At 44.7% G+C, this 18,733-nt stretch overlaps 1 protein-coding gene across 3 annotated transcripts in view; it reads left to right on the plus strand.

Moving 5' to 3' along the window:
- Nucleotides 1–14,760, plus strand: part of LOC149432261 (uncharacterized) — a 34,393-nt gene extending 19,633 nt beyond the window's left edge. For all 3 annotated transcript variants that reach the window (XM_089665316.1, XM_089665317.1, XM_089665318.1), the window contains 3 exons: nucleotides 7,006–7,092; nucleotides 9,590–9,745; nucleotides 13,467–14,760. In XM_089665316.1, the coding sequence (XP_089521442.1) occupies nucleotides 7,006–7,092; nucleotides 9,590–9,745; nucleotides 13,467–14,518 (1,295 nt within the window). In that variant the 3' untranslated portion in view covers nucleotides 14,519–14,760. The remainder of the gene's footprint in view (nucleotides 1–7,005; nucleotides 7,093–9,589; nucleotides 9,746–13,466) is intronic.
- Nucleotides 14,761–18,733: the final 3,973 nt, after the last annotated feature.

Raw genomic sequence — 18,733 nt, forward strand, 5'->3', positions numbered from 1 at the left:
CGTTGTTTTTCAGGTATTGACAAAAACATATTCACTCTATAGTTACAGTTGCAAGAAAAAGTATGTGAACCCCTTGGGATTATGTGGAGTTTTGCATGAATTGGGCATAAAATGTGCTCTGAACATCATCTAAGTCACAACAATAGAAGAACACAGTCTGCTGAACATAATACTGCACAAACATTAGATGTTGCCATGGTTAATTGCACATAACATGTAAACATTCACAGTGCAGGGAGGAAAAAGTATGTGAGGCCCTAGCTTAATGACTTCTCCCAGAGCTAATTGGAGCCAGGAGTGAGTCAACCTTGACTCCAATCAGTGTGATGATATTGGATGTGTTGCTGACAGCTGTCCTGCCCTTAAAAAACAAACACCTGTTTTGGGTTTACTGGTTTCAAGAAGCACTGTCTGATGTGAACCATGCCTCGCAGAAAAGAGCTCTCAGAAGACCTATGATCAAGACTTGTTGACTTGCATGAAGCTGGAAAGGGTTACAAAAGTATCTCCAAAAACCTTGATGTTCATGTGTCCACGGTAAGACAGACTGTCTACACATGGAGAAAGTTTAGCACTGTTGCTATTCTCCCTAGGCGTGGTCGTCCTGTGAAAATGACTGCAAGAGCACAGCGCAGAATGCTGCATGAGGTAAAGAAGAATCCCAGAGTGTCAGCATGTGCCAGAGATTTCTGTAGGTCTTTAGCTAACATTTTTGTTGACACATCTACAATAAGGAAAACATTAAACAAGAATGGAGTACATGGGAGGACACCACAGAGGAAGCCATTGCTGTCCAAAAAGAATATTGCAGCACGTTTGAAGTTTGCAAAAGAGCACCTGGATGTTCCACAGCACTACTGGCAAAATATACTGTGGATAGATGAAACCAAGATTGAGTTGTTTGGGAAGAACACACAACACTATGTGGAGAAAAAAAGGCACAGCACACCAACATCAAAACCTCATCCCCACTGTAAAACATGGCGGAGGGAGCATCATGGTTTGGGGCTGCTTTGCTGCCTCAGGGCCTGGACGGATTGTTGTCATTGATGGGAAAATGAATTCCAGAGTTTATCAAGACATTTTGCATGAAAACGTACGACCATCTGTCTGCCAACTGAAGCTCCGCAGAGGATGGGTGATGCAACAGGACAATGACCCAAAGCATACAATTAATTCAACAAAACAATGGCTGCAACAGCACAGAATTCGCCTTCTGGAGTGGCCCAGTCAGAGTCCTGACCTCGACCCAATTGAAATGCTGTGAAAAAGTTTTGTGAAGAGTGGTCCAAAATGACTCCAGATCGTTGTGCAGGTCTGATCTGCAACTACAGGAAACGTTTGGTTGAGGTTATTGCTGCCAAAGGAGGGTCAACAACTTCACAAAGGTTCACATACTTTTTCCTCCCTGCACTGTGAATGTTTACATGTTATGTGCAATTAAACCATGGCAACATCTAATGTTTGTGTAGTATTATGTTCAACAGACTGTGTTCTTCTATTGTTGTGACTTAGATGAAGTTCAGAGCACATTTTATGCCCAATTCATGCAAAACTCCACGCAATCCCAAGGGGTTCACATACTTTTTCTTGCAACTGTATATGTGTGTGTGTGTGTGTGTGTGTATATATGTGTATATATATATATATATATGTATGTGTGTGTGTATATATATATATATATATATATATATATATATATATATATATATATATATATATAACACGCAGTATCTCCCAGAAGTGAGTACACCACTCACATTTTTGTAAATATTTTATTCTATCTTTTCATGTGACAACACTGAAGAAATGTCACTTTGCTACAATGTGACGTAGTGAGTGTACAGCTTGTATAACAGTGTAAATTTGCTGTCCCCTTAACACACAGCCATTAATATCTAAATTGCTGGTAACAAAAGGGAGTACGGCCCAAAGTGTCAATATGTTGTGTGGCCGCCATTATTTTCCAGCACTGCCTTAATCCTCTTGGGCATGGAGGTCACCAGAGCTTCACAGGTTGCCACTGGAGTCCTCTTCCACTCCATGACGACATCACGGAGCTGGTGGATGTTAGAGACCTTGCGCTCCTCCACCTTCGGTATGAGGATGCCACATAGATGCTCAATAGGGTTTAGGTCTGGAGACATGCTTGGCCAGTCCATCACCTTTACCCTCAGCTTCTTTAGCAAGGCAGTGGTCGTCATGGAGATGTGTTTGGGGTCGTTATCATGTTGGAATACTGACCTGCGGCCCAGTCTCCGAAGGGAGGGGATCATGCTTTGCTTCAGTATGTCACAGTACATGTTGGCATTCATGGTTCCCTCAATGAACTGTAGCTCCCCAGTGCCTGCAGCACTCATGCAGCCCCAGACCATGACACTCCCACCACCATGCTTGACTGTAAGCAAGACACACTTGTCTTTGTACTCCTCACCTGGTTGCCGCCACACACGCTTGACACCATCTGAACCAAATCAGTTTATCTTGGCCTCATCAGACTACAGGACATGGTTCCAGTAATCCATGTCCTTAGTCTGCTTGTCTACAGAAAACTGTTTGCGGGCTTTCTTGTGCATCATCTTTAGAAGAGGCTTCCTTTTGGGATGACAGTCATGCAGACCAATTTGATGCAGTGTGTGGCGTATAGTCTGAGCACGCACAGGCTGACCCCCCCCCCCCCCCCCACCCCTTCAACCTCTGCAGCAATACTGGCAGCATTCATACGTCTATTTCCCAAAGACAACTTCTGGATAGGACGCTGAGCACGTGCACTCAACTTCTGTGGTCGACCATGGGGAGGCCTGTTCTGCGTGGAACCTGTCCCGTTAAACCGCTGTAAGGTCTTGGCCATGGTGCTGCAGCTCAGTTTCAGGGTCACATGACACCGGGGAGAGAAAATGGCTATATGGGACAAATTTGGACATTTTCACTTATGGGTGGACTCACTCTTTCTTCCAGTGGTTTAGATATTAATGGCTGTGTGTTGAGTTATTTTGAGGGGACAGCAAATTTACATGTAATACAAGCTGTACACTGACTACGTCACATTGCAGCAAAGTGTAATTTCTTCAGTGTTGTCACATGAAATATATATACAGTGAAGGAAATAAGTATTTGATCCCCTGCTGATTCATGTCCTTCACTGTGTGTATGTGTATGTATATGTATATGTATATATATATATATATATATATATTTATATATATATATATATGTATGTATGTATGTGTACACACACACACACACACACACACACACACACACACACACTCTCTCTCTCTCTCTCTCACTCTCACTCTCACTCACTCACTCTCTCTCTCTCTCACACTCTCCCCTCTCTCTCTCTCACACACTCTCCCCTCTCTCTCACACACTCTCCCCTCTCTCTCCTCAAAAAATTCAAGGAACACTTTGAAAACACACATCTTAATAGGGAAAAATATCATTCTGGATATCTATACTGATATGGACGGGGTAATGTGCGTGAGGATGCCTCATCGTTTAGTCCTCTGTAGGTCGATAATTTTCATTTCCATCAAAGACACCCTAAAAATCAATGTGAAAAAATGATGTAGCAGGCTAGTCCATTTTGCTGAAATGTTATTGCAGCAACTCAGAATGGTCCTCAGTAGTTTGTATGGCCCCCACGTGCTTGTATGCATGCCTGACAATGTCGGGCATGCTCCTAATGAGATGATGGATGGTGTCCTGGGGGATTTCCTCCCAGATCTGGACCAGGGCATCACTGAGCTCCTGGACAGTCTGAGGTGCAACCTGGCGTTGTCGGATGGACCGAAACATGATATCCCGGAGGTGTTCTATTGGATTTAGATCAGGTGAACGTGGGGGCCATTCAATGGTATCAATTTCCTTCATCCTCCAGGAACTGCCTGCATACTCTCACCAAATGAGGCCGGGCATTGTTGTGCACCAGGAGGAACCCAGGACCCACTGCAGCAGTGTAGGGCCTGACAATGGGTTCAAGGATTTCATTCCAATATGTAATAGCAGTCAGGGGGCCATTGTCTAGTCTGTAGAGTTCTGTACGTCCCTCCATGGATATGCCTCCCCAGACCAGCACTGACCCACCACTAAAACGGTCATGCTGAACGATGTTACAGGCAGCATAATGTTCTCCTTGGCTTCTCCAGACCCTTTCACGTCTGTCACGTGTTCAGGGGGAACCTGCTCTCATCTGTGAAAAGCACAGGGTGCCAGTGGTGGACCTGCCAATTCTGGTGTTCAATGAGAAATGCCAATTGAGCTCTAAGGTGCCGGGCAGTGAACACAGGACCCACTAGAGGATGTCAAGGCCTCAGGCCACCCTCATGAAGTCTATTTCTGGTAGTTTGGTCGCAGACATTCACACCAGTGGCCTGCTGGAGGTCATTTTGTAGCACTCTGGCAGTGCTTATCCTGTTCCTGTTTGCACAAGGAGCAGATACCGGACCTGCTGATGGGTTCGGAACCTTCTACGGCCCTGTCCAGCTCTCCTAGAGTGCATCTCTCCTGGAATCTCCTCCATGCTCACTCCCTATTGCGGACTGTTACTCAGCACTGTGTTGACCAAGCTGTTTTTTTTATGATGTGCCTTGACTTTATTGTCGTTTGTGAGTACAAGGCCTAATTTATTTCTTATTAAACATTTTTTATGGTAATGCACTAGGCCTGTGCGCCCTCTGTTTGTTCTTTCCTCACTAGGTAATGAATATCTGTGAAAATTTTTAAAATGTTTAATCATTTTATTGTAATACCTGTAGGCCATTTGGGCCAATTTGGAAGCCTGGATGAAAAACGCCCAGTTAGCTTTTCCCACATCCTTGCCTTGTTGCTAGGGCAAGAATACCATTGATTTTCACTCTTGTGGTGGAAGTGAGCATCCTAATGATTTTCAAGTCCTAGCAACAAGGCCGGGCACAGGGATTGCTAACAGAGAACACCACAGGAGTAGTGGGAATATGAACCAGGAACTGAAGTCCTCTGGAGTCAATGACTGATATAGAAACAGGGTGGGTGATTCAAACATCTAGCATCCAGCTAAAACTAAGAATAAAGTGGACTGACTCTATTCAAGATTTCCCTCCAGCCATGACTACTGTCAGATACCGACCTCCGAGGTTATGTGTAGAAAAGTAATCATAGGCCACAGGTGGCATGGGCTAAATCTAGTAATGGTGGTTAGTAGAGGGAGGTATTTCCTCTTATATTATGGAGACTGTTATACAGTGCATCCAGAAAGAATTAACAGCGCTTAACTTTTGCCACATTTTATTATGTTACAGCCTTATTCCAAAATGGATTAAATTCATTTTTTTCCTTAACATTCTACAAACAATACCCCGTATTGACAACATGAAAGAAGTTTGTCTTGAAATATTTGCAATTTATTAAAAATAAAAAACGAAAAAAAAAAAACATGTACATAACTATTCCCAGCCTTTGCTCAATACTTTGTCGAAGCCCCTTTAGCACCAATTCCAGCCTCAAGTCATTTTGAGTATGGTGCTACAAGCTTGGCACACCTATTTTTGGGCAATTTCTCCCATTCTTCTTTGCAGTACCTCTTAAGCTCCATCAGGTTGGATGGGGAGCGTCGGTGCACAGCCATTTTCAGATCTCTCCAGAGATGTTCAATCGAGTTCAATTCTGGGCTCTGGCTGGGCCACTCCAGGACATTCACAGAGTTGGCCCGTAGGCACTCCTTTGTTATGTGAGCTGTGTGCTTAGAGTTGTTGTCCTGTTGAAAGATGAACCGTCGCCCCAGTTTTAGGTCCAGAGCGCTCTGTAACAGGTTTTCATCAAGGATGTCTCTGTACATTGCTGCATTCATCTTTCCTTCGATCCTGACTAGTCTCCCAGTTCCTGCCGCTGAGAAACATCCCCACAGCATGATGCTGCCACCACCATGCTTCACTGTAGGGATGGTATTGGCCAGGTGGTGAGTGGTGCTTGGTTTCCCCCAGACATTGGCATTCAGGCCAAAGAGTTCAATCTTTGTTTCATCAGACCAGAGAATTTTGTTTCTCATGATCTGAGAGTCCCTCAGGTGCCTTTTGGCAAACTCCAGGCGGGCTGCCATTTGCCTTTTACTGAGGAGTGATTTCCGTCTGGCCACTCTACCATACAGGCCTGATTGTTGGAGTGCTGCAGAGATGATTGTTCTTCTGGAAGGTTCTCCTCTCTCCACAGAGAAATGCTGGAGCTCTTTCAGAGTGACCATCGGGTGCTTGGTTACCTCCCTTGCTAAGGCCCTTCTCTCTCGATTGCTCATTTTGGCCGGCCAGCCCACTCTAGGAAAATTCTTGGTGGTTCCAAACTTCTTCCATTTATGGATGATGGAGGCCACTGTGCTCATTAGGACCTTCAATGCTGCAGAAATGGATCTGTGCCTTGATACAATCCTGTCTCGGAGGTCTACGGACAATTCCTTGGACTTCATTGCTTGGCTTGTGCTCTGACATGCACTGTTACCTGTGGGACCTTCTATAGACAGGTTTATGCCTTTCCTAATCATGTCCAAGCAACTGAATTTCCCACAGGTGGCCTCCAATCAAGTTGTGAAAAAATCTTAAGAATGATCAGTGGGAACAGGATGCACCACAGCTCAATTCTGAGTGTCATGGCAAAGGCTGGGAATACTTATGTACATGTGGTTTTTTTTTTTTTTATATTCAATAAATTTTAAAGATTTCAAAACAAACTTCTTTCACGTTGTCATTATGGGGTATTGTTTGTAGAATGTTGATGAAAAAATTTAATTTAATCCATTTTGGAATAAGGCTGTAAAATAACAAAATGTGTCAAAAGTTAAGCGCTGAGAATACTTTCTGGATGAACTGTAGTTGAGGGATCATACTACTGTCCATCCCATCATCCGTGTAAATTACCTTTTGGTTTATATAAGATTTATAAGTTCCTAGATGATGATCAGGGAAGTATCTGATAAGTGTGTAAGAAGAAACAGCGACTCCTATTCTGATTGGTGTCTTGGTAATGTATCTCCAGGTAGCCGCGCTCGGAAACCTGAGCATCCCGTAAGAGTAAAACAGGAGGATGAATTGTATACCTCGGAGCCAGAATCTGATTACAGAGGTGAGACTCGTATGCTAGGTGCATCCTATGACATCTGTTATGTGAGTTTGTTGTGTGGATGCCTCCATTGTAGTTTTACAGTGTCTTTGTTGTAGCTTAGTTTTATGTTCAATGTACTGTTCTTCTTGCAGCTTTGATCTTTTTAAGTCAAAGCGGAGCTCCCGGCTCCCCACCCCTAAAAAAGAAATTAAAAGCCTACAGTTACAAATACTCCTTACCCAAGTTGATTCTTCAGTTGGCTTTGCAGGTGTCAGTATCTTAAAGCGGAGTTCCAGCTACAAAAACTGTAGCTGCTGACTTTTAAAATACAGACACTTACCTGTCCCTTGGTCCAGCAGTGTCCTCACCACCGTTGGTTTCACCGACTGTCTTCTTTCCCCGGCGCCGGCATCTTTAGTGTGGACAGCCGGCTGTGACAGATTGCAGCTTCACAGCCGGGTGCCCACTGCGCATGCGCAAGAAGCACTGCGCTTTGTGAATGGCCCCGTAGTCTTCTGGGACCTGTCACGTGTCCCAGAAGACTACGGGGAGGGAGGGAGGACAACTGCTTCCGATCGCTTAGGCGACCACAGTGGGAGCGGGTACCTGTTAAATTTGGGTACCCGCTCCCCAAAAGTGCCAGTCCTTAATGGGGAGTGGGGGACAAAGCAATAAAGCTTGGTTAAAATCTTAAAATCCTACTGCGTATACGCAAACCAAGCTGCTATTTGTGAATGGACCTGCAGTCTTCTGGTAGCTGTGAAGTGCCCCAGAAGGGTGCAGTGGAGAGAGAGTTGAAGGTTGAACTTCTGCATCTGACCGGCAGTGGGAGTAAGTACCTGTCAAAACCAGGTACCCGCTCCCCCCCCCCCCCCCCAAAAAAAAAAAAGAGTGCCAAATGTGGCAGTGGAGGGGGGAAGGAGGCAAGCAAGTAGTGCTTTCCTTTTTTGGTGAAATTTGCCTTAATATGAGATTTGACCTTGAATTGTCTTCACTGGGGTTATGTTGATCTTTGGTCATGTCTTTTACTGTGGTTTTTATTAAAGTGGTTCTAAAGGCTCAAGGTTTTTTACCTTTTATGCTTTCTTTGCATGAAGGTAAAAAACCTTCTGTGTGCAGCAGACCCCCTAATACTCACCTAAGCCCCCCCTCAATCCAGCGATGTGCACTGGAGTTTGGCTGTCCTGGGACTTCCTCTTCTCATTGGCTTAGAGAGAAGCAGGAGCCATTGGCTCCCACTGCTGTCAATCACAGCCAGTGAGCTAATGAGTAGAGAGATGGGCGGGGCGGAGCCACAGCTCCATTTGTGAACACAGAGTAGCAGGTGCCCCCATAGTAAACTGTTTGCTGTGGGGGCACCCGACTGGAGGGAGGGGCCAGGAGAGCCGGCGGGGGCCCTGAGAAGAGGAGGATCCAGGCTGCTGTGTACAAAACCACTTCACAGAGCAGGTAAATATAGACGTGTTTTGTTATTTTTTTCTTTAAGAAAAAAAAAAAAAAAACCTTTATAATCACTTTAATCTTGCGTTGTATAAGGGCCAATTCACACCAGTACGTTGATCTGCGTTTTAGCGCAGCTGAAAAACAATTTACATTGTGTCCTTTTCACACCATAACGCTGCGCTGATTTGCGTTGTGCTAAAATGCAAAATATATGTATTTTAGTGCAATGCAGCAGATGTCAATGCAACACAATGGAAAAAAAGTTGCTGTAGGAATCTTGACCAGACCTATGATTCATGACCTGGCCTTAACCTTGATCCTACCCATGATCTGATCCATCGCTCTTGACCTTACTTTTGACCCTTCCCCTGACCCAACCCTAATCTTTACTCTGACCCTTACGTACAGGTACATTAACCCGCATTGGCGCTGCTTCCTGTTTACTGTTTTATAGGCTGTGGGCAGACGGGAAGCAGTTAAAAACTACTCATGGCTAACTTTTTGAAGTTTTCTATAGTTGTCATTGGAGCTGGGTTCTGAAAAAAATAAAAAATCCTACTGACTCCTCGATCGGACAAACTTGCTCTTCAAGTGTCCATTCTTGCGTTTCGTTTTCCTTTTACATGAAAGCGTGTGCAGTGATTTTGTTCAGCGAAACGTTTCAGTTTTCAGTTCTCCACTTTTCCAGAATGCCGTTTTCTGACCGGTATATTTTATAATCAGGTAGTCCTTAGTCTTTGTGAAAACAAATTAATTGCATGGCTTTTCTTCAGATTTGGTCTAATTTGAAGATTGGTCCTTTTTTTTTCCTCCCCTACCTGTTTCCAGCCCTATGAATATGGCTAAAGCCTTGTCACAGACTTTCTTCAAAAAGCAGCGTATGTGGGAAACATTGAAAACAATTCTTCACCTCTTATAAATAGCTGTCCCTTGGACTTGTGATGTCCTTGCTGGGAGTATGCTCTGTCCCCCTCTTCTTGTCTTTTTATTTATGACTCTATTACTTTTTTCTGTGTGTTTTCAAGTGTCTTTATTCATTCTAGTGATCACCAGGTAAAATGCTTGTGTTTGACAGCCATATCTCCGGTTTCACATGAACTGGTTGTGGTGGTGAAAGAAGAGAAGGTGGAGGATGAGGAGGACCCAGAAGAATCACTCAAGGACGATGAGAGAGCACCCCAGCCCGGGCCACAATCTCAAGATAAGGAAAAAGTGACCGATCCCATCACCGGTAAGTGGCTGTGGCCTTTACATGAACACGATTCTGAAATGCCTAGAGTGGTTCCTTGCAGCACTTGGAGAGTTACATTATATGGCCAACATTCTGTGTACACTTGACCAATACTTCTGTATGAGCTTGCTGTATAACCCATTCCACAACCATGGGCATTAGCGTAGAGTTGGCCCTTTTTGTGGCAGACCAGGCCTTTTTTGGCACTTTGTAAAAATCGAATTTATTTTTTTTTTCTTGGAACATTTCTTAGAACCCCCCCAAAGATTATGTATGTGTGTGTATATATGTATGTATGTGTATATATGTGTATGTATATATGTGTGTGTATGTGTGTATGTATGTATGTGTGTATGTATATGTGTGTGTGTGTGTGTGTGTATATATATATATATATATATATATATATATATATATATATATATATATATATATATATATACTGAAGGAAATAAGTATTTGATCCCCTGATGATTTTGAATGTTTTCCCATTCACAAAGAAATGATCAGTCTAAAAATCAAATGGTAGGTGTATTGTAACACTGAGAGACAAAATAGCAACAAAAATTTCAAAAGAAATGCATGTCTAACAAATGATGCACTGATCTTCATGTACATGAGGGAAATAAGTATTTGATGCCCCATCATTCAGCAGTATTTATGGCTACCAGGTGTCTTTCATACAGGTAAAATTAGAAGCAGTCTCTTAAAGGGAGTGCTGCTAATCTCATTTTGTTACCTGTATAAAAGACACCTGTCCACAGGAGCAATCAAACAATCAGATTCCAAACTCTCCACCATGGCAAAGACCAAAGAGCTGTCCAAGGATGTCAGGGACAAGATTGTAGACCTACACAAGGCTGGACTGGGCTACCAAACTATCGCCAAGCAGCTTGGTGAGAAGGTGACAACAGTTGGTGCAATCATTCACAAATGGAAGAAACACAAAACAGCTGTCAGTCTCCCTAGGTCTGGTGCACCATGCAGGATCTCACCTCGTGGAGTGTCAATGATCATGAGAACAGTGAGGAATCATCCCAGAACTACACGTGAGGATCTTGTCAATGATCTCCAGGCAGCTGGGACCACAGTCACCAAGAAAACAATTGATAACACACTACACCGACAAGGACTGAAATCCTGCAGTGCCCGCAAGGTCCCTCTGCTCAAGAAAGCACATGTCCAGGCCCATCTGAAGTTTGCCACTGAACATCTGAATGATGCAGAGGAGGACTGGTTGAAAGTGTTGTGGTCAGATGAGACCAAAATCGAGCTCTTTGGCATCAATTCAACTCGCCGTGTTTGAAGGAAGAGGAATGCTGCCCATGACCCCATGAACACCATCCCGACTGTCAAACATGGTGGTGGAAACATTCTGCTTTGGAGGTGTTTTTCTGCTAAGGGGATAGGACAACTTCACCACATCAAAGGGACGATAAACGGGGCAATGTACCGTCAAATCTTGGGTGAGAACCTTCTTCCCTCAGCCAGGGCATTGAAAATGGGTCGTGGATGGGTGTTCCAGCATGACAATGACCCAGAACACACAGCCAAGGCAACAAAGGAGTGGCTCAAGAAGAAGCACATTAAGGTCCTGTTGTGGCCTAGCCAGTCTCCAGACCTTAATCCGATTGAAAATCTGTGGAGGGAGCTGAAAGTTCAATTTGCCAAACGTCAGCCACCAAACCTTAATGACTTGGCGAGGATCTGCCAAGAGGAGTGGGCCAAAATCCCTCCTGAGATGTGTGCAAACCTGGTGGTCAATTATAAGAAACGTCTGCCCTCTGTGATTGCCAACAAGGGATTTGCCAACAAGTACTAAGTCATGTTTTGTGAAGGGGATCAAGTACTTATTTCCCTCATGAACATGCAGATCAGTCATCATTTGTTAGACATGCATTTGTTTTGAATTTTTGTGTTGCTATTCTGTCTCTGTGTTATAATACACCTACCATTCGATTTTTAGACTGATCATTTCTTTGTGAGTGGGAGAACATTCAAAATCAGCAGGGGATCAAATACTTCTTTCCTTCACGTGTGCGTGTGCGTGTGCGTGTGTGTGTGTAATTTTTTTTTTTTAAAGCAGAGGCTCTAGAGAATAAATGAATGGGTTTTGCAATTTTATATGTTCAATTTTAATGCAAAAAAAAACAAAATACATAGCCAATTTGTTTGTAAAATATAAAAGATTGTTATGTTGAGTAAATAGATACCAAACATGTCACGCAACTGTGACAAATGACATACATTTTACTATCCATTGACGACGCTTTAAAAGCCTTTACAGGTTACCACTTTAGATTTACCAAGGTCATCTGGTGCTATAATTACTGGAGGGATCCGAGGTTAGTAAGACCCCAAATCCCTCCTCTGCCCTTAAAAGCATTCAATCACACCATGATCGAAGGGATGTCAGGTGATTGTTTCTAGGTTACTATTTAAGAGAGCAGAACAAAGCTGATCCTGTCTTTGTTCGGCTTCATGACCAACCAACGGTAGTACCAGCTAGTCGATTGGGACTCCTGGGGCGGGAGATCCTGTTAAGGCTGCCTGAGTGGGGGGCGTCCCCTCCTGCTGCTTGTAATAGCAATCGGAGTAGCTAGTTAGCTGCTCCGATTGCTATTATAAGAGAACCGACTGTCGGCTCTATTAAAAAAAAAAAAGACTAACAGTTTTGGAAAAAAAAAAAAAACAATATTTTTGACTTTTTGCTATAAAAAATGCCCAGTAAAAAAAAATAAAAAAAATAAAATTTTGTCATAAATTTTGGCCAAAATTTATTTTGCGACATGTTTTTGCTAAAAAAAAATCCCAATACGTGTAAATTAATTGGTTTACATGAAGGTTATAGCGTCTACAAATAGTGGTGTATATATACTAGAATTTTTTTTATATGCTAGTAATGGCTGTGATCAGCGACTTATAGCGGGACTGCAGCAGCATTCTGACACTGGTGGGGGGGGGGACTGACTGCCACTGACATCCCTAGTGACACTAATACACTAATCAGTGCTAATAAAAAGCAATGACACTGTACTAATGGCACTGGGCAGGAAGGGGTTAACATCTGGGGCAATCAAAGGGTTAAATGTGTGCTCTGTGTGTTGTACTGTATAAGCATGCTGCTTTGTATTGCTCTGCTATGCAGAGCAATACAAAGCAGCTTGCTGGTGTGGACAGGGGAGAGATCTGTATTGTTTACATGCAGACCTCTCCCTTGTCAGTGTTCCTCATCGGTCGCCGGGTGGCGGCAGGGATTCTCCGGCCGGGATCCGGTGATCGAGAGCTGTAGCTGCCAATGGCGGAGCAGGTAGGGTGCCTCCTAGCCGGAAAGACAAAATCGCGTATATATACGTGATTTTGCACAGCCCTGCCACCCTGTAGCAGTAATTCTGCTATAGGGCGGTCGGGAAGCAGTTAAACGGGCTGTCTAATCTGAGGAGTGCATGGAAATACACGGTTACTGTGCAGCCCCTTGGAAATGGGGGTTCCACTTGAAGTCCTCTATAATTGTCAAGTTGACCACCACCGTTTTAAAGGGCAACCTCAACCTGTTGCTTTGTCCTGTGTGGGCAAAGCACAGGTTATCTTTAAGGCCCCATTTCTCCATAGGATATGTAGCATAGAAAGTGTTGGTGTATTTCAAAACCATTCTGTCCCTCCAGAGGATGGATGGCTCCCAGGTATGTTTGGTCAGTAACTGTGCTTTTGTACTCTGCAGGTTCGGAAAGCAATCACAGACCAGAAATCCCATCCATTGGGGAAGATGGCATGTTGCTGTTTCCTAATGCCGGCATGACCCTTAACCGGGCCCTGACCCAGGAATACGCGCTGGAGAACTCTCTGGAACTAGAGAAGTACCTGAATAGCTTCACTCACCCCATACTCCTCATGAAGGACTACCAAAAGCCAACCCGGAGCGAGTATGAACGAGGCTTCTACGACAACTACAGCACGAACAACAAGCAGCGGCTTATGTTGATGGGCGAGAAGCGATACCGCTGCAGTGAGTGTGGGAAAGGTTTCACAAGAAACTCTCACCTGAAGGCCCACAGAAGAATTCACACTGGGGAGCGCCCCTTTAAATGCCCAGAGTGCAACAAAGCCTTCAGTGAGAACTCCCACCTCACAGTCCACCTGAGGGTCCACTCGGGAGAGAAGCGCTACAAGTGCGACATCTGCGAAAAAAGTTTCAGTGAGAACTCCAACCTCATCGTCCACCAACGTATTCACACCGGGGAGAAGCCTTACAAGTGCCCTGAGTGTGACATCTGCTTTAGCCAGCACTCGAGCTTGGTGCGCCACCGCCGCAAGCACTCTGGCGCCCGCCCGTACAAGTGTTCGCAGTGTGAGAAGACCTTCAGCCAGAAGGGGCACCTGAGCAATCACGTTCGCACGCACACCGGGGAGCGGCCGTACAAGTGCGCCGAGTGCGGCAAGTCTTTTAGTGAGCACTCCCACCTCACGGGGCACCAGAAGATCCACAGCGGGGAAAAACCGTACACCTGTGATGTCTGCCATAAGGGATTCAGCAAGATCTCCAACCTGAAGGCCCACCAGCAGATCCACACTGGCTACCGACCGTACGCCTGTGACCAGTGTGGCAAGAGCTTCACCCAGCATTCCACCCTTGTGCGACACCAGAGGATCCACCTGGGCAAAATGGACTCTTTCTGGAGGAACATTTATCAGGGAGAAGACACACGTGCCGAATCTCCCACCAGTCAGGGGGCCGAGGAAGAATTGTCTGGTGATTTGGTGGAACACAGCTGACCGTGTGTATAGTTGGCTGACTTTGTGGAAGGTGTACATTCTGCCTTTTTCTGTGCTGGTTTCTGAGCATTGTGCTTGTGTCGTGACTTCCATGCAGTGATTGCGCTTGGCTCGTGTCTTAGAACTTCAATATTCTAACATTGCAATCCAGATATGCTTTGGCTATCTCCAAAACAGCCAACCAAGGTAATCACATGCAGGCTGGACCTTTGTTTAGAAAATACAGTTCTCCAGCCACCAGATCGCACTGTGTCTCTCTCTCTCTCTCCGTGCACCAAGAAAGGGGTACAGTGTTTGAAAATATGACATTTTGAGTTAAAGTGGTTGTAAACCTCAAGACATGAAATATGAACAAAGCATATCCCTCTATTATGTGCACTTGTACAATTCAGAGTACTAAGTGTCATTTCTGACTGCTATCGGCATAATTCACTTCTGACAAGTTTTCCTGACACCAAGAGAAAAATGGTGACAGGGAAGAACCTCCAACAGATTGACAGCCTCACCTCTGTTCCTGTGAGCTATGTGAAGGGGAAGAGGGGAGGCACTCGTGGGTGTCCCTTTCCTCCAATCAGCTCTCAGAGCTCTCCTCACTGAGCTCTACATAGTGACATTTCAGCTCTCCACCCCCTTTTTTCTGAAATCTCAGACAAGCTTTGTAAATATAGAACTTTTAGCAGATATAGAAAAGAGAAGACTACAGATAAGCAGGTACTACTTATGTAGGTGGATTTGTTTTACCTCCATATATCACCCGAAGCCAGTCATTTTACTGGGTGTATATAAGGGTTTACAACCACTTTAAAGCAGAGCTCCACCCAAAAGGGGAAGTTCTGCTTTAAGGACTGCTCCCCATTAAGGATTGGCACCTTTGGGGGGCGGGGAGGAGCTGGTACCCAAATTTGACAGGTACCCGCTCCCACTTCCAGTCCAATTGCCTAGGTGATCGGAAGCGGAAGGTGTCCTCCCTTCCTCCCTCCCTGTAGTCTTTTGGAACATGTGACAGGTCCTAGAAGACTACAGGACCATTCACGAAGCGCAGCGCTACTCGCGCGTGCACAGTGGGTACCCGGCTGTGAAGCCGCAAGCTGTCACAACCAAGTGCCCACACTAAAGATGCCGGCCTCCTGGAATACAGGACGGCTGGTGAAACGAGCTGCGGGGGGGAGGGACCACGGGACCGAGGGACAGGTAAGTGGCTGTTTTTTAAAGTCAGCAGCTACAGTTTTTGACTTTTATTTTTTGACTGAGTGGAACTCCACTTTAAGTTTAATTACAGCCCAACAGCAGGTTTTCTGACTACCAGCCACCAAGTTTCCATTGCACAAATTTACAAGAAAAATTTTTTTTTTCCTTTCTCAACCAGTGAGAGGCACGGATTGGGGGGCAGAGATTTACTAAATCTGTGCATGGTAGCCAATCCGCTTCTAACTCCAGCTTATTCATTTAAAGTGTTACTAAACCCCGGACCCCGCATTCACTATATCTGGTCTCCCACAGTACACACAACATGGAAGTGCCATTATTTTAGTAAATATAAGCTGCTATATACCTTTTCTCATCAGCAGTAGAGAGCAGTCTTGTGACTTCTGTCAGTGTTCAGCAGAGCACTGGTTAAAGCTTGAAGGAGTTTTCTTTCTGCTCTAAGGGGATGCAGGACCCCTGACCTCTGTCTGGACAGTGCTGATAAGCCCTGTGTTGATCACATGCACTCTCCTAAGGAAAAAAAAAACACCTCTCTGGCAATACACACCAAACTGATCATGTGCATATGGCTACGGGTTCAGTCTGCCTTATCAGAAAATAAGATGTGGACATTTCAACAAGAGAAGGGGCAGAGAAGACCGGATCAAACGGCACAATGCAGACGATTAACCCCTTAGGTTCCACAGTGAGTATAACAAGTATGCTTTACTGCATATACAGACTGATTTTACTGTTGTGGGTTTAGTAACACTTCAAGCCTTGACAATAAAACCTGAAAGCTGATTGGCTTCTATTCAGAGCTGCACCAGATTGTGCACTCTCCAGTTTTAGTAAATAACCCCTAGGAAGTCTATAACCTTAAGCCGGCCATAGATGGATCAAATCTTGACTGGTTCAGCAGAGACCAGCCGAGATTTGATCCATCTATAGGCAGGCTAGTTGTACTAAAATCGATCCATTGTTTGACTTCCGTACAACCAGCCTGTTGGATTTTTTTGAATGCGATTATCGCTGTCGGCTATAGTCATAAGCAGTAATCATTGTGGACTGCCGGTAAGGAAGGTTCCCTGCCGTCAGAACACAATAGCGCTGTGGGAGGGATTCCCCAATCAGCAGTAACTGTGTTTGGTGGGGCAATCAAGCGGTTTTCTTTACTACAACTCTGTGGACTCAGGAAAGAAAATTGCATCATCTTTGGCTTGCTTTAGGGTTATACTGCTGCTTGCAGGAGGTTTGGTCACTGTCAAACAAAAAAAATTGGAGCCCAGCCTGCAAGCTGATTAAGAGAACCAGTTGATTCCCGCATCCATTCTGTTGGTGGATAAGCCGTCCACCAACCAAATCCATAGCCAAATATTACAGTGAAGGAAATAAGTATTTGATCCCCTGCTGATTTTGAATGTATGCCCACTCACAAAGAAATGATCAGTCTAAAAATCGAATGGTAGGTGTATTGTAACACTGAGAGACAGAATAGCAACAACAAATTCAAAAGAAATGCATGTCTAACAAATGATGACTGATTTGCATGTTCATGAGGGAAATAAGTATTTGATCCCCTATCACTCAGCAGGATTTCTGGCTACCAGGTGTCTTTCATACAGGTAACAAGCTGAGATTAGAAGCAGTCTCTTAAAGGGAGTGCTGCTAATCTCATTTTGTTACCTGTATAAAAGTCAAATGTCCATAGAAGCAATCAAACATCAGATTCCAAACTCTCCACCATGGCAAAGACCAAAAGAGCTGTCCAAGGATGTCAGGGACAAGATTGTAGACCTACACAAGGCTGGACTGGGCTACCAAACTATCGCCAAGCAGCTTGGTGAGAAGGTGACAACAATTGGTGCAATCATTCGCAAATGGAAGAAACACAAAACAACTGTCAGTCTCCCTAGGTGTGGTGCACCATGCAAGATCTCACCTCGTGGAGTGTCAATGATCATGAGAACAGTGAGGACTCATCCCAGAACTACACGTGAGGATCTTGTCAATGATCTCCAGGCAGCTGGGACCACAGTCACCAAGAAAACAATCGGTAACACACTACGCCGACAAGGACTGAAATCCTGCAGTGCCCGCAAGGTCCCTCTGCTCAAGAAAGCACATGTCCAGGCCTGTCTGAAGTTTGCCACTGAGCATCTGAATGATGCAGAGGAGGACTGGTTGAAAGTGTTGTGGTCTGATGAGACCAAAATCGAGCTCTTTGGCATCAACTCAACTCGCCGTGTTTGCAGGAGGAGGAGGAATGCTGCCTATGTTTTTGGGGTAAGAACACCATCCCAACTGTCAAACATGGTGGTGGAAACATTCTGCTTTGGGGGTGTATTTCTGCTAAGGGGACAGGGCAACTGCACCGCATCAAATGGACGATGGACGGGGCAATGTACCATCAAATCTTGGGTGAGAACCTTCTTCCCTCAGCCAGGGTATTGAAAATGAGTCATGGATGGGTGTTCCAGCATGACAATGACCCAAAACACATGGCCAAGGCAACAAAGGAGTGGCTCAAGAAGAAGCACATTAAGGTCCTGGAGTGGCCTAGCCAGTCTCCAGACCTTAATCCGATTGAAAATCTGTGGAGGGAGCTGAAAGTTCGAATTGCGAAACCTTAACAACTTGGAGAGGATCTGCCAAGAGGAGTGGGCCAGAATCCCTCCAGAGATGTGTACAAACCTGGTCGCCAACTACAGGAAACGTCTGACCTCTGTGATTGCCGTCAAGGGATTTGCCACCAAGTACTAAGTCATGTTTGGTGAAGGGGATCAAATACTTATTTCCCTCATGAACATGCAAATAAGTGCATCATTTGTTAGACATGCATTTCTGCTGAATTTTTTGTTACTATTCTGTCTCTCAGTGTTACAATACACCTACCATTCGATTTTTAGACCGATCATTTCTTTGTGAGTGGGCAAACATTCAAAATCCGCAGGGGATCAAATACTTATTTCCTTCACTGTATAATGGCGTTGCTGAACATTGCATCTGATGCAGGACGTACAGGCGTAC

This window comes from Staurois parvus, unplaced genomic scaffold (genome assembly GCF_062004578.1).
Source record: "Staurois parvus isolate SC_StPar_1 unplaced genomic scaffold, SC_StPar_1.0 ptg002181l, whole genome shotgun sequence".
Classification (NCBI taxonomy): Eukaryota; Metazoa; Chordata; class Amphibia; order Anura; family Ranidae; genus Staurois; species Staurois parvus.